The sequence below is a fragment of the Phallusia mammillata genome, chromosome 4, assembly GCF_965637545.1.
Source record: "Phallusia mammillata chromosome 4, kaPhaMamm4.hap1.1, whole genome shotgun sequence".
In the NCBI taxonomy this organism is placed as follows: domain Eukaryota; kingdom Metazoa; phylum Chordata; class Ascidiacea; order Phlebobranchia; family Ascidiidae; genus Phallusia; species Phallusia mammillata.
Window position 1 is genome coordinate 4,353,178 of NC_137255.1, and position 22,669 is coordinate 4,375,846.

At 34.2% G+C, this 22,669-nt stretch overlaps 1 protein-coding gene across 2 annotated transcripts; it reads left to right on the plus strand.

The window, feature by feature from the left end:
- Positions 1-432: 432 nt before the first annotated feature.
- On the plus strand, positions 433-22,070 carry LOC145225289 (serine/threonine-protein kinase TBK1-like). Of its 2 annotated transcripts, none has more exons than XM_080091979.1 (17): positions 433-583; positions 1,950-2,077; positions 2,697-2,840; positions 3,283-3,412; positions 4,770-4,951; positions 6,276-6,436; positions 7,542-7,652; positions 9,877-10,056; positions 10,791-10,990; positions 12,158-12,308; positions 12,665-12,766; positions 13,892-14,012; positions 15,335-15,530; positions 15,972-16,113; positions 16,483-16,644; positions 17,118-17,354; positions 21,137-22,070. In XM_080091979.1, the coding sequence occupies exons 1-17, from the start codon at positions 532-534 to the stop codon at positions 21,219-21,221; spliced, it is 2,484 nt and encodes an 827-aa protein (XP_079948105.1). In that variant the 5' UTR covers positions 433-531; the 3' UTR covers positions 21,222-22,070. The 2 variants fall into 2 exon arrangements, with proteins under 2 accessions (XP_079948105.1, XP_079948106.1); XM_080091980.1 differs by lacking the exon at positions 433-583 and adding an exon at positions 1,327-1,417.
- The last annotated feature ends 599 nt before the right edge of the window (positions 22,071-22,669 follow it).

Below are 22,669 nucleotides of genomic sequence, written 5' to 3' on the forward strand. Positions count from 1 at the left end.
TAACATTCAATCTCATGTAGCCTATTATAGGCATGTTGTATTTTCGTTTGATAACAGCAATGACATTGTACTGTTTAAGAATTTTGGTTACGTAACTTGGAATGCAGCCTAAGCCTGAAAAATTTAGACGAGGAGGCCATTTTGTCAGTAGTTTAGGGTTTGTACTGCACCCAAAACTTACCAATACAAAAATGAAAACCAAAATTTCGTAGTAGCAGAAAAAAAAACGGTTTTCTGTGACTCTAAATGCTGCGAATACCTATATATGCGTAGCCTACTTTTCTGTTGTATAAGTCAAGTGGTTTCCATTTATAGGCATTCGGTTCTTTTCTTGAAAGATACTTGTCGAATTGGTAAATTCAAAAGTTTGTAAATAAGGGTTGCGTACCAGTAAAATTGGACTTAGATTTATCTTTTCGTTCTTGCACTTTTCCATAGCTTATAGCAGCACGTAAAATATACCTTTAGGGGATTCTAAAACTTTGGTAAAATACGCGGAACTCCTGAATCGAAAACAGCGCAAGCTTGCAAATGAGATATCGGAGACGGATAATGGGAAGAAATGAATACGATAATAAAACCGGTACGTTCCGCTTTAGCATGTGGTGTTTTTGGGTGTAATTAACTTTAAACGTCGTGCTTTTACCGCTAACGGATGTAAGGTGTTTAATAACGTAATATGTGTGGTAAATATCGAGTCAGGTTTAGTTTGATGGTAAACCAAACTGCTTAAAAGTGCAAGTTAGGCAAATTTGTCAACGTAGACATCATAGAAATCATACAATGGGGATTTCCCAGACGAACAATATCGCCCATTTGGGAAAGTCGGTTTTTCACAAAGGAAATACTTGTTTGGTGTTGAATTGTTTTACGGACTTGCCTAACCCTTTTTAATTAATGTCGTAATATTTTCCTATCTGACAATGAGTCACACACTTAAATTATGTCATCGTGTTTTGTTCCAATGCCACAACCTTTGTCAATATGGTGCGACTGTTTTTGTTTGTTTAGTGACTATAAAAAAGTTAATTATTAACAAATCCATGTTTTAAATTTTGAAATTTTATCTAGATAATCTTTTTTGCTGGTTCTTGATTAAGTTAGGTAGTGAAGAGGTATAATAGTGACATAAAAAAGTTTAGATTTTCTTGTAAACATGTTAAAATTGAATGTTTAAAATATTTTTGTGTAAAACTTTGTTTTAAATACTGATGTGTATGTAGGACACAAAATATATAAAAAATGTTGTCTAAAAAAGGATTGCCTTTTTGTGGCATAAAACTGAATTGTTTGGTTTAAAAATGTTTGTGCGTTTTCTTGCAGATAATTTAGTGAAATTTGTAGATGAATGAAAATTTAGTTTTTTCGTGAATTTATGTGTGTCTGAATACTATGTAGTAATGCACACTAGAAGAAGGTACATATACTGCATAACTGTATTATTGTAGAACTTTCTATGTTACTAGCAAGACTATGTCTGCTTTTTTTGGCCAAGAGTTAGTCCAGTCTGCAGATTATGGCAGCTGCATGCACAAGTTCTTTTTGAAAAAAAGTTTTGCATGACATTTTCATATGATTGTCCTCGGAAATTTAGGATAAATTACTGCCTGGTCCTGTTTATCACTTGCCTTGTACATGGTATAAATGGTCATGCACGCAGACTTAGATGTTATGTACGTGCCCATGTTAGACATAGTGGTCCTGCATGTATTAGATCTCATTAGGAACTGCCATATTTTGCAGACTGGTTGTTGTTCTTGATTAAACAGCAAGAAATCACGTTGTCACAGACAAAAACATTTAAAAAAATAACTTTGACTGTATTATGGACATTGCTCAAATTAGAAACCATGGTATTTGTTGAAATAGTTAATTTTGTTACTTGATAACCTATTAACATGTTCAGTTTTAGTTTAGCTTGACAATACATGCTATATATTGCATTACAGATATTATGATTGCCCATCAGGCACACAGTAACTCATCAACCCTGAAAAACACTGCAAGCTATGTCTGGTCAACTGCTGATGTCCTGGGGCAAGGTGCAACTGGTTTCGTGTTCAAGGGTCGGTCCAAGGTACAACACAAAATAATGTCATATTGACTCTCTACTTTGGTTGTATTTAAAACCATTGTTTGTCATTAATAAATCTATCCAAACTGATAAACCATGTTTTGAGAGCTCTTCTGGCAATTGTATTTTTTGTTCCGACGTTTCAACGTCATAAACAGGTCGCCCTTATCAGGGTAAATAACACTGAATGTGACTAGTACAGTGCACGATAAACAAAGGAAAAACAAGTTAAACACAGAATTAAACAAAAAAGGATTAAAAACTGTATAAAACCATTTGAAGACCGAGTTCAAGAAAACTTTCCTAACTTTGACTAACATATTTTGACACATTGCAACTTTTGGGTTAATTTAAACAAGTTGTGATAACTTAAGAAACATAATGTGTGACGCTTTACTGACACCTTATGGCAACAAACAACCTAATTTCCCATGTCATACAGAATACTTTAGTAATATTACATAAATTTTACTGATAATTTCGATCAATGGTATACAAAAGTTAATTGTTTTTTCTACTGACCAAAAAAATTCTAAGTTGCAATAAACTAAATTTAACTATTAATTACTGAGTTAATTAATTGCTTTTATGGTATAACATGTCGCTTTTTTATCTTTCTTAGAAAACTGGCCATGAATATGCCATCAAAGTTTTCAATTCCCTCAATTTTGTGGCACGAACACCCGACGTCCGGAAACGCGAATTTGATGTACTGCAAAAAGTCAACCACCCAAACATAGTCCGTTTGTATAATATTGAAGAAGAGGTGCGTTTGAAATTTTTCTTGTTACCATCAAAATGTCCTTTCTTGCATCTTAATCCTATGTCAATGTTTCTTAAAATGTTAGGCTATGCCTGACTGTTTTTGCCTTAGTATAATCATTTTGCGAATTTACTGAAAAAAATGTGTTTTGGGGTTTAAACTTATTTTTATATGTCATGTAATAGTTACAGACTTTTATCGACTCATTTTAGTATTATGTCTTGAAAAACTTCTTGAATTATGTTGTAACTGCAAAAATGTTTAAAAGTAATTAAATTTCTTTTTAATGTCATGCTATCCTTAAAAAATGCGATTTCCCTGTGGCAGTATAAAAGAAATGTTTTTGAGTCCTGCTTTAACTATTTGATCCACTTTCGAACATATACATACACTTTGGTACAGTTTAAATGATTGCGATTTTTGACCCTTTAATCTTTTTCAACAGTCATCAACAAAGCAAGATGTGATTGTAATGGAATTATGTACAGCTGGCAGTTTGTTTAGTATGTTAGATGATCCTGAAAACATGTACGGTCTACATGAATCTGAATTCAAACGAGTACTTCAACACATAAGTAGGTTGAAATTTTGCCCTTAATAGGCATAACGCTTCCAACAGAATTCTGTGTGTTTTTATGTGATTCTTGGGAAATTAATTGTTAGTGATGGGACGGGTACTCTGTAATCGGTACTTAGTATCGATGGTATCAAATGATTTCAGTGGTATCGATACTCATGCTCGGTATCGAAGTATTTTGTCTCAGTTTTCGATACCAACGTGCGAGTACCGAAGGCCGATTTACACCATAAGAATATGCGCAACTTTATGCCAATATTTGCTTCGGACAACACAAAATTGGAAAACATTCCGCCTCTGTACATCCTTTTCTCTATCACATGGAGATTACATTTTTCTGCATGTGTGTGTGCACGCCTGTACCCCGACCATGGCAGAAAAATTAGCCAGTGATGTACAACTATGTGCAATACTCGGTACTCGGTATCGAAGGTATATACATGTGGTACTCGTACTCGGTATCAGTACTCGCTTCAAAACCTGGTGTCGTCCCATCACTAGTAATTGTTGTGTTTGAAACATAGGGACCCCAAAACACAGGGAAAACATAGGGCTGTAGCCTGTAGGCAAAAATGTATATCTGTTTAAAGTGTGGCAAATTGTGTATGGTAATAGGCAATAATTTGGATGTAGTGTATATAGATTCACAATCTTTAAGAAGATTTTATTGGTACTTTTTGTTTATAAATTGTACTTAGCACTACCATACATTTTAGACACTTTATTAATACATTTGTCTGGGTTAAGTCTTGTCTAATGAAGACCTCTTGTCCGGCAATAAGAAAAAAATAAACACCATTTACTGTAATTTGAATGTCATAACCATACAAGAATACATTCCTTAGGGCTCCATCTGTTACCGTAGGTAGATTAACTACCTTCATATTATTTATTGAATGTAAATATTATGTAATTACATATGTTGAACATATAAGCAAGGCATCATCTACATGTTAACCTATTTGTCCCACCTGTCAGAATGAACTATATTCATAAATGCAACTTTTGTATTAATTTGTGTAGCAGCACAACTATACTAGGTTCAGACGTAGCGAAAATATGATATGATACAAATTGTATAGCTTTGAGGAAAAAATCTTAAAAATTTTTTCGATTCGTTAAAGCCTTACCACATTACGAATCATTTGTACCTCAAGTTTTGTCTGAATTATGCAAAGATCCGGATTTACCAAATCCGGTTTAACTAAGGTTTACTCTACTTTGCGTTATTAATCATGTCCGATAACAAAATACTTTCCAACCCTGCACATACACAAAAAATAGGATATTTTGAAAACACATGCTTGCATTTGTAACACACATTTTTTTTCACCTTTAAATAATCTCTTCAACAGCTGCTGGTATGAAACATCTTCACGACAAAGGAATCGTTCATCGTGATTTGAAGCCTGGCAATATTATGCGGACATACTCCGATGACGGCTCTACGATTTACAAATTAACAGACTTTGGTGCTGCTAGGGAGTTAAGCGACAACGAACAGTTCATGTCATTGTACGGCACCGAAGAATACCTGGTGAGTAAAATAGAAAACAAATAAAAAACTCCGACTGTTTTTGTCAAGAATCATTATTAATTTTTTTGAAGAGACACTTTGTTTTAGTCAGTTTTTTTCACATTTTTTCTGTCTAATGTGAGTTTGCTGGCACTGCTTGGTCAAGAAAGACTGCTTAAACATGTGATCTATGGGTACATAAGTTTGGTATCTGTAAACTTCGTCTCCTTGTTGACCCAATGGTTTACCCAAATGCTTTCATAATGTAGCCAAATGTAGGAGCTTGAATGGTTTAGTTAAAAACATTTTAATAGTTGACTATGTAATGTGAGTATTAATATATGGGAAACCTTCCACAAAAAAGTGTTTTGTTAAATTTTTTTCGGCAAGGAAAGGTCTTCGATTTTTTTTTTATCAAATTAAAATTACTAACCGTCGCTACAGTTTGTTAGCAATATAATGCAAATTATCACATGCAATATAGTCACGTAGAAATTTAGTTGTTTGAATTCTAAATCACATCAGGACAAGCAGCCACTATGTCCATTGATAAAGAGAGTCCTATTTGTACTGACGACAAACAAAACTAAACAGTAAAGTGAAAAACAAAGTATGGACATCTGTCTGACTGTCTAAGATTACACAAGTAGGGCGCCATTTATAACCACTCTAGTGAATTGGCTAGGGTTAGATGCTGGAATCAAAGTGGCCTGGTTAAATGAACTGGGTTAGACTTTGCATACACGTTTGGTATTTTTCGGTCTTCAATAGTTTGAGTTTCATTGACTAGTTGTAATGAGATATTGGTTAGCAACGGAATAGCGGTGTAATGAATAGCTCTGTTGTGTTCGCAGAGCTGTGAACAAGAGTATTGATGTGGAAAGTACCCTGTTTATGACTGTTTCTTAACTTTTATTACAGTATATAAAAAATTTTTGGATGTTGACCAATTTGGAAATAAACAGCGCAAAACTGAAATATGCTGAAAGGCACATTCTGCTCTTATTATTAGTATTCTGCATACAGTGTACATTGTTTCGACCTATAAGGTCTCATTAGTGCAGCTGGTGACAAGACATAGGCTGTATTGACTGGTACAGCCACCTAACGGTCCTCCAATTTCTTGGGAGTAATAGGCAGACCTTGTAGGTCGAAACAGTGTGCACTGTCTGCAGGTTACTTATCATTCATTGACTCCATGCTTTAATAAAGATTATTATCCATGTCTAAATTACATAACCCCATTTTGATTTGATAATGTCTACATACAAAGTTAGTACACCACTTATCTATGCTAAAACGTGCATATCGTATAGTAATTATCACAATCTATATTATATGACAGCATCCAGACATCTACGAACGGGCAGTGCTTCGAAAACAAGCTGGGAAAAAGTTTTGCTCCACGGTGGATCTGTGGTCAATGGGTGTCACTTTTTATCATGTTGCTACTGGACAATTACCCTTTCGCCCATATGGGGGAGCCAGAAGAAATAAAGAAATGATGTAAATAAAGTTTTAGATAATTTTATCTCTCTAAAGCAGTGGTTCCCAACCTTTTTTGACAAATTCCTTCCTTCACAATTTAAAACATGTTTTATTCCTTTATAGTATGTATTATATGCTAAAACTTTACAAAGTTCATTTAAAACTGGGTCTTTTATCAATTTCACCGTTTTTTTCAGAATTTGTGTGCATATTTACAACCACATGTAATTCCCCTAAAGTTTTACAATTCCTCCCTGGTTAGGAACCACTGCTCTAGGTTTTATTGTCAATCAAAAAGTGATTCAATTTAATTGTTTGTGTTAAGAATTTAAATTCTAATCAAGCACTAATAAATATATATATATAATTTGCTCTTGTGTAATAAGCTAATGAACTTTTTTGATGCTTTTTGTCTTTGCAAATGAAACTTTTTTGCTATTTTATTAAAACTCTGTCATGCAAAAATATGTAGTCTTGCTTTCCCAAACCTTTTCAATTGAGATTTTTTTATCCAAGTTAGGATGTATTTCATACTTGATATTTCCTTTCAAAGCTCTAGTGGGCCTTAAAGTTTCAGATTTGCCTAGTCATAAATTTCCCCAGGCTTTCAAAAATAACCTATGATAGGCATTTTGGGTGATTCATTTTTGTGATAATAAACGGTCGGTCGTCAAATATGCAATTAAGCTTAAGGGGGAGATTCCCAATTGGCTCATCAAATTTTACTTCCTGTAAATGTTTTTTTTTTTTCAATAAACATTTTTAATAATTGAAATAGGATAAAAGCAGCACATTGTTAGTCATTTTTATCCATGATTTTTAAACTTACTATACACATTAATATGCAAATACACATGTGACTCAGTAATTTTATTGAATTTAAACATAAAAGTTTATTTATGAATTTAAACATAAACTTTGTGACATTCATTACCCTTACAACTGTTTATTTTGGCACAAAATCACCGAACTTTTTTGTGTCATCTTTAAACTTTGTCTTTATTTACATGGGTATGCTGAAACATCTTTGTTTGGCGTCATTAAATTTGCGCTCAAACTGTACATGTGCAGTCTAAAAAATGCATCTTTTTTGCATTTATTAACCTTGCAACTGTTTATTTAGGCACAAAATCACCACAGAAAAGCCTTCCGGAGTAATCTCAGGCGTTCAACACTCTGAACTTGGTAACATTGAGTGGAGTCGCGAATTACCCAAGACATGTCGTCTCTCCCAGTGAGTTATATTTCTTTAAATGTTTCTAGGACTCTGTTTCTAGGAAGTTATTCAATTTGGAAATAGTTTTATATTTTTAAGTGTCTTTAAATCTTAGTTACATGTTGTGTAGTTTTTAACATAAGTGCCTATAGGACTGTGAAACTTATACTTGATTTAAATTCTTTTTTTTTATAGTCCAGAAGTCTAAAACCTATTTACTTTGAGCTTTTAATAAACTATGAGGTTTTGTAATTTCCAAGTAGGTCTTATTGAAAAAAGTGTACGTTTCTTAAATCTGTTTTATTCCTTTTTCAATATATTATGTACTGAATCCCAAAGTCCAACTCATATTTAGTACAGAAATATTGCAGTAATGGCATATTCCATTCATTTGCATCTAAAAAACTGGAACCATCTGTAGTGTGATTATAAAGGGTTGTGAAACTGAATTTTGTCATCAAGGGGGGCAACCCACTCTCCAACTGTTACAAGGGCAGCAAACACAGTTTTATGACAAAGTAATACCCCTTCGAGGGAACTACTGGTGCTATACAAATGTGATTAATGACATTGTACAGGGAAAGCTAGTATGTGGCAATAAAATTTGCATATATAATCTTGTTACTCTCTACTGGCAACAAAGTTCCTATTGTTTGCAATTCAAATTCTTTATAAATTTCTGAAGTGGGTTTTTCGGGGCTGTCGTATATCAATAAAAAGTTTGAAATTTGTGTATGTGATAGTTATAAAAAAAAGTAAAAAAGGAATGTATTTTTAGGCAATTAAATAAACAACACACTGTTTGGGTGAATTTTTGTGTCATTCATTCAATGCATTGAATAAACTTATTGATTTTTTTAGGTAAAGTTGATCACATGTATTTGAAAAGTAGTCTAATTTAAACATATCAAGTGAACACACTTCATACATTGTAAACATTTTAACAATTGCTTTGCACATTTTGATCCAGTTTGCAAAACCTACTGTTTTTTACAGCTATGTTTTAATTCTGTAAGACGTTATAGCACTCAGGATAAATGTTGATTTTCTACCCATTAGCAGCATTTTTGTCTCTAACACAAATTTTACATTATATCAGATTCAATGTCATTGTTCAGAGCAAAGTATATCATAGTACGCCAGACCTATTAAAGGCGTCATACCAAATCAGCCGGTCTTTAGGCATTCCCATATGGCAAGGCACAGGCTAGAAAAATGTAGCCTGCAAGGGGATTCGAACCCATGACAGGAGCTACGTATATATTTCATATCTAATATCTGTGTGGGATAATAAACAGAACCTGTAGGACAAACATTGATTTATTTTTACAGCACTGGGGCCAATTCTCAATAAATATAATGACTGTTTTGAAAAACAAATTGGGAGCCTATGATAATAAAATCATTATGACACATACCATGTTTCCTCTTACATTCAAATAATGTTTATGTAAACTGCTGTTGAACATTTCTAACTGCATTTTGGTTGACTCAAGCTAAATTTGTTCCTGTTGTTATTTTAGAGCTTTGTGATTCTAATACAAGAGCAGTTTAATATTAGTATTTTATTGTGAATTAATCAGACTGTTTTCTTAATTTTTTTTAACTCCCTTCCCCTTAATTTCTTCATGCATGTGTAAACATTTTGTATGTAAATAACTTGTGTTAAAATGTTTAAGTATACCTAAATATAATACACAGAGATTAGTGATTCTTGCAAACTATGCAAAGTGATTATTTATGGCACAAATATATATATATATATAACTTTTGGATTGTTAGTATTCACTAGGTTATACTTTTGAACTAAAAATGTGTCCTATATGTATGAATTTGCCTGCCTTTTGATTGCTATTCAAATCAGATAGAACAAGCCGGTACTACACAGAAAAATATTGACATGCAAAGTTACTATAAATTTGACATAATCGTTCAAATGGCTTGCAGTGTTCAATAGGTTACCCGACACTGATCTAATACATGGCAAAAACTTAAAGTATGGATTAGGTTGAGCAAAAAGTAAAAAAGCAAACAATGTGCTAATACTAAACAAAACGGTCTCGGCCAATTGTGCCCTCTACTGTTTTGTACTCTATAACAATTAAACATTATGCAGCTCGATCAAGCAAAATAATCTCAACTCAAACTTTAAAAATTTTTAGATGCTAAAATTTATGTTTTTGAAGCAAACAAGTAAAACAGAAACATTTTGTGTCTAAATGTGTAACCCTTTGTTTTTTAGGAGCTTCAAATCTCTTATTACTCCTGTTTTGTCCGGAATCCTTGAATGCAACCCCATGAAAATTTGGACTTTCGACCGATACTTTTCCGAAGTTGAAGATATTCTCAACAAAACTGTGATCAATGTTTTTAGTGTTCCCTCTGCCATGCTGCATAAAATATATATCTCTCCTGAAAAGACGTAAGTTATTGTGAACTATTGGTTTCGAATCTATGCTTTCATTTCCGAGAAAGATTAAAAAATCGTGTTTTAACACAATTATATTCTGCAGAAATGATTACCACAAAAATTTAAGACCCAAACTGATTTTTTTTGTAAAAGTTCTCATCTTTAAATTAGTTTTAAAAAGTTTTTAGGAAACTTTGAAAGCATTTTTATGTGTATAATTGCCAAAAATGACTAGAATTGAATTAAAGTAAAAAAAATTATAACCCCAAAAAGTCGATTTTGTCATTTTATATTACGTGTGTTAACGAAAAAAAAAATTCCACAAAAATCTTTAAAATTGTTGTAAAATTATTTGACATCTGTTGAGAGGCACTTATGTTTTTTCGTGTTGATCTATGGCAAGAATTTTATGTTTTTAGCACAAAAATATTTTGAAAAGTTTTAATTATATATTCAGTCACCAGTTTACCCAAAAAATAGAGCTAAAAATGTCTAATCGGGACTGTTAAATTCATTTAACCTTGGTTAATCTGGACACGTTTTGACCCACAAATTTGTCCGGATCAGGCAAAAATCCAGTTAAACAGATGTTGATTAGTTAAAGCCTTACCACATTACAAATCATTTGTACCTCAAGTTTCGTCCGAATTAGGCGAATATCCAGATAAACCGAATCTGTTTTAACCAGGTTTACTGTAGTTCTAAAGAACAACAACAAAAAACACTTTTTCCTATGTGGTTTTTAGGCTTGTAAACCTTAAAGAACACATAGCGGAACTAGCAGACATCAGATCCAGTCGACAAATCATGTTATATGATGGTGTGCAATTTGAGACGGACACCTTTACCCCCGTGACACAATATCCTGTCACCACCGAAGAACGGCCATTCGTTCTATTGACCAGTGATGTCACAGACTTTCAGACCCTTCCAATTCCTCATACCTGTAAGTGTTACTCTCTTTTTTTTGTCGAATTTTTTTTTTTGGATTTTTATGACAAAAGGAAATTAATTAGTGGTTGTTTAATAAATAAATCCCAAAACATTCATTAAAAAGTTTTATATAGCGATTTTTTTTTGTCAATAATTATTTGTTTTTACAATAGAAAAATAATAAAAATTGGTGGTTGTTTAATAAACAAAGAAAAAATCCAAAAACATTTATTTTTTTAGAGTATTTAACACATGCTAATAATTATTTTGCGCACCGAACTAATTTTTTCAAAAACAGAATTGTCTTGTAGACAGTTCACACTGTTTTGACCTACAAGGTCTCATCAGTGCAGCTGGTGACAAGAGATAGGCCGTAGTAGCTAGTATAGCCATCCAACCTGTCAGCCTGTTACTCTCAACAAACTGAGTGTCGTTGCATGGCTATCCCTGCCAATACGGCCTACCTCTAGTCACCAGCTGCACTGATGAGACCTTATTAGTTAAAGCAGTGTGCACTGTCTGCAGCTTATGCATTTTTTTGGGGGGATTTTTTATGCTTTGAAACCAAAATCCCATTGTTTTTAAATGACCCCGTTCATCAATTCGAAATCAGACCGCACAAAAAATTCCAAAGCCACCGCGCATGCGCAGACCGCAGCATTGACGTCAATAGGTCACATGGTGCAAGCAATTCATACCGCAATAATAATGTGTGTGCGGCATCAGCTTTGGTCGATATTCCCCTAAATTGCCCAACAGTAATTGCCACGCTCATGTGAATTTTACACAGTTTTTGTCGGATTATGAGTACTATGTTTTTCATTTTGGAAATATATTGCTCAGACGTTGCATGTGTGCGAAATTAAGAGTTAAAAAACATTAAATTTTGGGGAGTATTTTTGACAAAATCGGGCAAGCAAAAATTAAGTACAAAATTAGCAAAAACTTTCTTTTTATAGATTGGCCTTAGCAATTGACTTAATGGTCGAATGCAAAACCAATTTATTTTGAAGTTACAAAAATACGACTTAACTATTGCTACGTAATGATTGTGACATCACAATACCCCGAGCACGCTTCTTCGACAAGCGCCACCAAAATACAACATAAAAATTTACCACTTCCCCTTTAAACTTTTTTAAAGGTAAACCTGACTAAATGTTATCAATTTTTTTGGAAGGTAAACCCCCTAAAGTGAAATCGTCGCTCTCGCTTGAAAACGACGCAAGTTTGGCGAAGGTCTGTTCGAGCACATTGTTCGACATCCGAAAAACTGTGTCCTACCTCCTCCTCGTCGAATCCCTCATCCGACTTGGCGTCAAATGGACCGAGTGAGTTGGTTTGTCACGTGATTTTATGAAAAAGGGGACTTCCCCGTATTTTCAGACCTTGAAATACTAAATAAGATAAAAATTGAATTTAAATTAAATTTTTATTTTAACTAAATGCACCCACATTTAAATGCTGTTTCTAACACAGTAAAATGATAAAATGGCAAAAAAGAATAAAAAATTATCCTAAAAATGTATTTTTAGTTTTAACCATTTTTTGGCAAAATATTAGGTTTTTTGGAACGTTTTTACGGATTTCATCAAGGTTTTGCCAATTCAACAGAAATTTTTGAACATTTTTTAGTGGAAATAGTAAAACTTTTTTGGAAACATTGTTTAACCAGTTTTGTTTCCAGGTCTTACTTGAAACGGCGGGTTGTGGCGATCCAGCTGATGCGAAGTGAACTGAAAACTAAAGTTGATTGCCTCAAAACATCGCTGGAAATCTTCGAAGAACAGTAAGTGTTTCAAAAAATATTTTTTATTGTAAAAACATTGAATGACTTTACAAATATTGATATTTAATAACAAAAACGATTTTGTAATAAATACCCCCTTAATATGTCTTCAATTTTCCGAACTTCCAACATTTTTCGCAACAAATATTTTTCATGTTATAAAAATATTTTTACAAAAATGATGTTTAAGGACAAAAACAATTTGTAATAAATGTTTCCCTAAATTTATCATTAATTTTCCGACATGGCGCCATTATTCGCAACAAATTCAGTGATTCAGCCATTATTGTGCAACACATATGTACAGTCTGAATTGTTGGAAGTTTTCTCGCTAACTTTCCACAATTGTGACGTCACAAAGGAGCGATTCACAAATTCGCGCGATCATTGCGGCCGACGGATTTCGGAAATGATTAACAACTTTGGTAGAAATCCCCCAGAAATTTTACGAACACGAACAGACGATATCTAGATTAAGTTATCCGGCGGTTTTTACGAGTCTTGGACGTTTGCCAGCTGTTTACGAGACTATAAATTTTAACTATAATCGTAAAACGCGATATTTTTCGATTAAGTCGGGCTGTTTAATCAATTTTGTTTAGTCCATTATAAAACTGGCATTAAATTGTGAAAAATTTTGTAGATTTCTTTTTAATATTTTTTTACATGACGAAAAAGAATATATTCTTGAGCGTTTTAAAAATATTGTAATGATGATAAAATAATGTCGGGTGAAATCGTGCCCAATTCTGAAAAACTAGCTGTAAAAATGCCTCAATGACGTTTTTGTTATTTGCTTTGATGACGCAATTCATACGTCACAAAGTCCAAAAATGTAAAAAAAACTTTTTCTGCATATCTACTTTTTTCGCTCAAACGATTTTTAACTGTTCATGTTGATGATATAATTGATAAATAAATCAGCCAAGAAAACTAAGAACTAACAAATAACACGCAAACTGCGTTACAAATCACAAACCCTACTATAGTCTTTAGCCCAATTTTACCCAGTTTCTTAAACATTGCAATTAAAAACTCATAGCAAATTTAGGACCTACGCGATATTCCACAATAGGGTTTCCAAATTTACGCAGCGTTCCGTAAAAAACTTGTTGTTTCCTTCAGTTACCAGCGGGAAACTTCCCTACTTCGTGTCATTGCTATGATGCTCACCACCCCGCCAGAGGTCAATGAACTCAAAATGTATTTCACTCAAATCACCGAGAAAGCCAAGAATCTACGTCAGGTAAAATTGCGGGGTTACTCAAGGTCAAAAAACATGCCTGTTTAAAAGAAAATATGGATTCACTTAAACAATGCTTTGTACTTATTATTTATTACAGTCAAATATTTCATCTATTTTAAGTGTATTTAAGCGTATTTTAAAGTAAAACGTTGGTAATCTTATCTTTTTTATATTGGACAAATAATATAAAACTGGCAACAGATAAAATTTGCATACAAACACCATACTGTATGTGGTGTTTTTTATAAGCCTAGAAAAATTGCAAACGGTTTTAATTTCACATTCAACCGATATTAAATGCAAATTTTTGAGTCATGTTGCTTCTGGACAATTCCAACACAAAAATCTCTGATTTAATTTAATCGAATTTGTGTTTTCAAATACTAAATCTTTACAACGAAATCACTTCAGTTCTAACATGTAAATGGCCGATTTATGGTTTAAAACCTTGTAAAAATTTACAGGCTGTGTAAAAAAGCAGTGTTGTTTTTGTGGCCGATGGCTCCTAATTTGCATATAAGCGATGATGTTTTGCATTTTTGTCGTCACAATTTCTGTTGACTTGATTATTATTGGACCAAAATGCGCTTTTCAGTAAATCGTAGCACAAAAATATGTTGTTGTCAAAACACATGTATACGCTTGACCTAGAGCAGGGATGGCGAACCTTTTTTGTTGAATGGGTCAAACATGATATCAAAAGTTGGAAAGAAAACAAAGTGGGTCACATATTTTGTTATGTGTCAATGTCAATGCTAAGATGCTTGTTGCTGCATCTTTTTAAGTCTTGTCCTAGGTTGTTTTCAATTTAATACATGCAGCAGTCGAATCTGAGCTGAGACGATTCCTGGCCATTAATTTTATGAAATTCATGTGTGAAAACAAAGATTCCAATGTGGAACCAAACAGTGTCAACAAAGTTACAACAAATTGTTTCAAGTTGTACGTTTAAATAAACATACCTCACAATTGACTCAACAATCTGTATATTACGACAACAGGTAATCTGGCAAAGGACTTAAAGTTAACTGTTGCGTTGGTTTTTAATCTTGGAAATCTGGTAGCCCCACCTATGGTAATCAGTATAAATTTTTGAAACCTTAAGTGGGTCACTGGAATTCACATGGTGGGTCACTTTGTGACCCGCGGGTCAGTGGTTCGCCATCCCTGACCTAGAGTAACCTATGCATTTTTGACCCCAAAATCAGTGTTTCCAAAAATATTTCTGCAATAAATAGAAAATTAAACTTGAATAAATGATATCTTTTTTGACGTAACTGTTTTTGGACACAATGACGTCAAAATGGCTTATTTTCACCCAGATTCGGAACGAGTTTGAGCAGGTCACAGTGCAAGTTCAGAACCTCGACCGAGCGATCATCCAAGATGAGACTCCGCGACGAGTTTTCGTGGATGAGGGATCACGTAGCAACGATCGCCTCGAAGAAAAAATGAAAGTTTCTTCAGAAAGATCTCGCGATATTTGCAAACTTTTTAAACAACACAAGAGATACAAAAGTAAGAATGAGGAAAACAACGATGACGTCATCCTCGTTTTTTCGTAATCTAACTTTTCTCTGTTACTACGAACCGCCGCTAGTATTCAAATAATAACACTACTTGTGACGTCGTATTATAACAGATCAGTTTCAGTCGCGAGGTCATTGACCTCAAGTAATCCCGAGGTCATTGACCTTAAGTAACCACGAGGTCATTTTAGTGTGTTACCTACCTATTAAATATGATGGTAAAACAAATTAACTGCAATCGGAATAGTTTCTCTATTTATATTGATTCCATGACTGGAACCGAATCCGAATCTAACGAATCTTGATTTGTATCCGAAACTTAACCGAACTTTTTTACACTTTACACTTCTAAAATATCTTGAAATACCCGATTTAAAAGGATTCGAATTCAAAATATTCGAATAGTTTTAACCGAATCCTTTCGTTTCAGGACAAGCTTTTGCCGAGGATCACGTGCACAAGTTTGAAAAACAAAAATTATCGGAAATTTGTGAAAATTCCGTCACCCTCTTCACTGATCAATCCGTGCCGAAATGCAAAAGATTGCACCGAGAATCTACAGCATGGTTCGGGTAAGTTTCTAACTTATGTTTGTTTTTAATCCGTCTTACTGCCTGTTTTTTTGCATTTTATTGCAAGTCTATTGAAGTTTTGCAATTTATTTTCCAATTTGTGTTAAATTGTAATTTTGTTCTAACCTAAAATTGAAATAAAACCCCTATTTATTGCCTAGATTACACAAATTAAACAATTTCTACCACTCATCCTTCCAAAATCAACCTTTTTAAACGCTTCTGCATTAAACAGTTTTTTCTCCTATTTGATATTTTACAAACGTTGGCCTCTACTGTGCTAAACCAGATAACCCAGCAAGCGCATAATAACTGACTTCAAACAGACCTTTCATTTGCAGCTTGGTTATCTTTCGATTTTCTTCACAGGCATATGAGCGGTTACCAACGTCAGCTTTTCAACTTGGAGAAAAATATGACGAGATTATGTGAGAAGTGTAAGAGACAAGAAGAGGCGGTTGGCGACTTGCAGCGCGTCTACCGCGATAAACTATCAATTGTCGAAGCTGTGTTGAAAGAAAACGCCGCTCGGTAAGTCAAAGACACGAAGTGACGTAATATATGACGATTTATTTTGCTATTATTCAATTTTATGAAATACGTTGTTACTATATGTTATGTCGAAATACTGTAACTTTTTGCCGTTAGAACCAAAATTTAACTAATAATCAGTGATGTCATAATAGTGACGTCATATGCAACTTCTGTTACGTCATACGACTTTGACGTCATACTTAAACTTTTCGCCTTTACAACAAAAATTTAACTAAAATTGTTGAAATCATAATAGTGACGTCATTTGCAACTTTTGTTACGTCATACGACTTTGCCGTCACTTTTTTTCTAAACTTTTTTCATTCCAGACCTAGTTACGTCATACGAGATTTGACGTCATTTTTAAACCAAAAAATGTTTTTGTTTCAATACCTGGTTGCGTAAAAGAAATTCTGATGTCATACTTTTGTACGTCATAGAAATTGTGACGTCATATATTTATACTTTAGGCCCCAAAATCCTTCCTCCTTACCTGGCGTCCCCGTTCTGGCCGCGGACCAGACAAAGCCAAGTGCGGCGTCATGGCCCTCACAACCCCCCAGCACACTAGGTGTCGCATCCGGGAAAACGAGTCGTTCTCATCGACATCGACAACTTCGGGAATTAAGGAAAGGTCTTCAAGACGCCAAGAACAGTTTGATAGAAGTTCAGTCTGAAGTTGAAAACGGATCTGAAATATTAAAACGGTTTGTTCAATTGTCATTTATTTGAAATAGTTGCATTTTTTTATGTTGGGGCAAACATTTTTTTTCCGAACTGCTGGAACTGACTTAAATGCCAAAACTGCTTGGTATATAGTTAAGTTGTTTTTTTATAGCATTATCACTGATAATGACAACATTATGTTGAAATGTTTGCAATGGAATGTTTTTATTATATATAAGCACTGTGGCAGTTAAGAAAACTCAAGTCAAAACGTTCATGACATTGTAGGGACATATTTTGGGTCGCAAATGCTCTTTTGTGCTGGGCATGGAGCATTACTCTATACACTACATTAGCCTCCTTTTTTTCTTTAAAATCGAAAATGTATTGCAATTTTACATTTAGGAAAATAGGTTCCGGTGAAAATGCAATCGCCCTTTTTGAACAGACAAACGCATTTTCAAAAGTACATTACTAATATATAAGTTATTGTTGCCAGGCATAATATCAAGTTTGTAGAGCTCTTCTGGCAAATGTAATTTTATTCCGTTATTTACCCTGATGAAGACGACCTGTATAGGACGTCGAAACGTCGGAATAAAATAATATTTGCCAGAAGAGCTCTATAAACTTGATACATTACTAATGTGCATTTTTTTAAAGTTCTGCAAAAAATGGAAAAGCAGTGCGTCGCAAGCTATTTTTCTGTTCAAAAATGCGGTAGCTGCTTTTTTAGCAACTATTTCGAAATTCTAAGAATTACACTTTGTTCTACTTTTAAAACCCACAACAACATCAGGTCAAATTCTTTACTCAGGAAATACCTCTATATGCATGACTGCAAACGACCTACTTTTACGGAGCCAGAACCCGCACAAAAAAACCCAGCATTTTTGGTCTCAAATTTCCAAAGTAGAACGGTGTCAAGGGGCCAACATGGCTCGTTGTTATGCTCGGTTGCTTACTTCTATTAGCTTTACGCGCCCCTGAATTCAAGTTCTGGCCTTGGAAATACCCTTAGCGTTCAAAATAGTGTGACCTGAAGGTTACGGAGTGCTAAATTTGTGGAAATTCCGTCTAAAATACCGTTGTTGTCTTAATTTCTTATAGAATGTCTTAAGAGGGGAATTTGGCTTTAAAGAAAACCTCGGTTACGTTTGGACCAAAAAATTGTCCGAATTAGGCGAAGATCCGGATTAACCGATGTCGATTAGTTAAAGCCCTACCACATTACATATTATTTGTACTTCAAGTTTTGTCCGAATTAGGCGAAGATTCGGATTAACCGATGTCGATTAGTTAAAGCCCTACCACATTACATATTATTTGTACTTCAAGTTTTGTCCGAATTAGGCGAAGATTCGGATTAACCGATGTCGATTAGTTAAAGCCCTACCACATTACATATTATTTGTATCTCGAGTTTTGTCCGAATTAGGCGAAGATTCGGATTAACCGATGTCGATTAGTTAAAGCCCTACCACATTACATATTATTTGTACTTCGAGTTTTGTCCGAATTAGGCGAAGATTCGGATTAACCGATGTCGATTAGTTAAAGCCCTACCACATTACATATTATTTGTATCTCGAGTTTTGTCCGAATTAGGCGAAGATTCGGATTAACCGATGTCGATTAGTTAAAGCCCTACCACATTACATATTATTTGTACTTCGAGTTTTGTCCGAATTAGGCGAAGATTCGGATTAACCGATGTCGATTAGTTAAAGCCCTACCACATTACATATTATTTGTATCTCGAGTTTTGTCCGAATTAGGCGAAGATTCGGATTAACCGATGTCGATTAGTTAAAGCCCTACCACATTACATATTATTTGTACTTCGAGTTTTGTCCGAATTAGGCGAAGATTCGGATTAACCGATGTCGATTAGTTAAAGCCCTACCACATTACATATTATTTGTATCTCGAGTTTTGTCCGAATTAGGCGAAGATTCGGATTAACCGATGTCGATTAGTTAAAGCCCTACCACATTACATATTATTTGTATCTCGAGTTTTGTCCGAATTAGGCGAAGATTCGGATTAACCGATGTCGATTAGTTAAAGCCCTACCACATTACATATTATTTGTATCTCGAGTTTTGTCCGAATTAGGCGAAGATTCGGATTAACCGATGTCGATTAGTTAAAGCCCTACCACATTACATATTATTTGTATCTCGAGTTTTGTCCGAATTAGGCGAAGATTCGGATTAACCGATGTCGATTAGTTAAAGCCTTACCACATTACAAATCATTTGTACCCCAAGTTTGGCCTGAATTAAGCAAAGATCCGGATTAACCGAGACTTACTGTATTAGCCAATAGGTTGTTGGATGTGCTATGCTATTGAAATTTGCATGGTAAAATTTTAGGTGCTGTGTTTTTGGTAAAGGGTATACTACCTTTATCACTGGTGCTCCAAATTTACCAAAAATAACCCCACTGGCCATTGTAAAGTCGTTTATTATGCAAATACTAATTCGAAACGGACAAAAAGATTAAAATACTTGACGTGATAGGAAGGGTAAAAACGTCAACGGTTTACAATCCCGCTATAGTAAATGCAAAACACCTTGTAAAGTAACGGGTCTTATTGAAAAACACACAAAGGGTACTACATTATTCATTGCTAAGCAAGCATACCATACGGTGCTTTCCCTAATTTGCATTCAAGTTTCCGTATCAGGGGCAGCCCCGTTTTGTTTGTGGTTTTTGTCAGTTTACTGTACGCGTGCCTGGGTGTCTATTTCGTAATGCTTGAATGCAAATTTGTCCTTTTTGTGGCCCTGACTTGACGTTCTTAAAGGGGTTTCGCTGGAATTTAATACCTTTGTCTGTTAGCTGCGAAACTAGGTCACTACCTCGAAAAAAAACGGAACTTTGCCATTGGAAGTGAATGCGCTAGGTCAGTGGTTCCCAACCTTTTTTTGACGCGACCTAACCTAAATACTTCCTAAAATTTTGTTTTGTAACTTCTCGTGACCCATGGACATGTATTCTTACCATTTTAGGTGTATTTTTGTCTGCAAATCAGGAAGGCTTTTCGAAAATTACTACGCCAGTCTTGAAAATCAAATCAAATAAATATTATTTGTTTTTTCGACCAAACATTTCCATTTAGCTCGAACTTTAGAGCTGGTTTAACTTTAGAGCCAGACAACGCTCAACAGTCATCTATAATATAACTTAGGACGTTACAAACAAAATTAACCATTATCACGCCAAGTTGTCATGAAATAATTATTGGGCAACAATTTATCTGTGAAAAAACGAAATAAAAATGTAGATGCTCTTATTGTCACATAAACAGGCGACCCAACAAAATTTTTTTAGACGACCCATAGGTTGGGAAACACTGCGCTAGATCACATTTTCTTTTTTACATGGTTTCATGCTTTGTTGTATTATATTGCTCACGAAACTTATAAATAGACCCTTGTATAGTGTATTTACTTTTTTATAGGTTTACAATTTCGCATATTTATACATCGGAGAATGGGCCCAATAAGATGTTTTTTTTAATTGTTGCTTAGCTGCTAAGAAAAAAGAATGGTTTTAGTAGAAATGATGCTATTTTATAAATTTATTGTAGTGTTATTTGCAACAATTTTTATCCTCAAATGCATTTGAATTATAGCAGTAACGACCAGTATTTTTTAGTGCGAAATTTGGACCTAAAGCTAAAACAAAACTTTTAAATACCACTTTTTTAACAGCCTTTTTTAATGCACATATGTGTTATTTAACTGCCTGAAATATTTTTAGAAACACTGCAAAAATCAACAATTTCCCAAAACACGCATTTGTATTTTTACAGATTGGGATCAATTGCGGCAACACCTCACACTAACGGCTCTCTAGCACACCCAATGGCCGGTGATGATGCGCCAACGAATCGATAGAAAAAAGAAAAAGGGCGCGAGAGACTTTGTGATGGACCCCAGCGGTCCGGACTAACACTTCTCTCGCGTTGCCAATTTCACTTAGCAATTGTTTATTTTTATTCGACACCAAGCACATGGCTGCATTGCGGCAATTACTCGATTTTTTATGTTTAAATTATGCTTTGTTTTATTCTTTTTCTTCTTTTGCTCTGTAGTGATGGTATTTTTGCGCCTTTTTGCTATTTTTATAACAGCGAGGCATGAAAACTTCTTATTTTAGCTTTTAAATGATGTCATTTTGATCGCAATTTCCAAATAACTAATTTTTTTCATGTAAATTCAGTAAAAATCAACTTTCAATCCTTGCAAGTCTAAAAAAACGGAAACTATTTTTTTTACAGCTTTGAAAAAAATGTCCCGCGGTCTCATTCATAAAAACTCGATCGAAAAATATGTGAACTCAAAGCGCTGAAGTTTCAATTTCTAGTTGCCGCATTTGCACGTTAAATTCGCTTATGACGTCACAATTGCCCTTGTCGTGCTGTTGTTACAATTTCCTTTTTGCTGAAACAGAAATATGACAAATTTAACCAATAATGCCAATGATTTGTATTTTTGAAGGCCAGTGTTTCACAAAATTTTCCACTTTGTAGAACATTACATTAATTTCTTGCAAAAAAATGAATGAAAGGCTTTATGAAGCACGCGGGTGATCTTTTTCAGTGTAACTTTTTTCGTTTTAATATCTATGTATTTGTCTTTGGCAAACTCTTTGGATAAAATGTGAAAAAAATCCTTAAAAATAACGATTTTATTACATAACGAACAGTGGAAATATTTTAAGTGCAATTAAAAGTTTCCGTCGAAGTCGCGTGCCTGAAACGGCCAAGAATGATTTTTAGAATTGGCGCCTAATGAGGTATTAGCTTTGTCATCTCAAGACTGTTTTTTTGGTACGTTAAACAGGCAAGGATTACATCGTTGAAATTTCCATTTTAACACAAAACAAAAGTAAGACTAGTTGAGTCATCTAGGCTAGGCATTGGTTGTAACTAAATACTTATAAAAATCAACTGGCAAGTCGGAAAAGTTTTTCAATTCTAGAACGTTGCAAAGTGCAGAAAAGAGCGAATATCAAGGCTATATGATTAGGCAAAAATGTGTGTAACTTTTATGAAAACGGATAATGAGCTATTTGGCTATGTTTCCAAAGATAAATTGGTTTTGTTTATCAATTTCTGCAGTTTAGATACATATAAAGGCGGGATTCAATTTTTTGCAAGCTGGTGCGAAGCGACTGAATCCCACCACTGTATAAAGGGGTAATAGCTTAAGTCAGAAAAGGAACAGGACATTGCAGACATTTTTGCATGAAAACGTTTGGACTAAAAAATAAGTTCGAGAGATGAGTTTATTTCGCTTGGTGTTTATTTCATTTTTACCGCTTCAGGTAATATAATCTAACA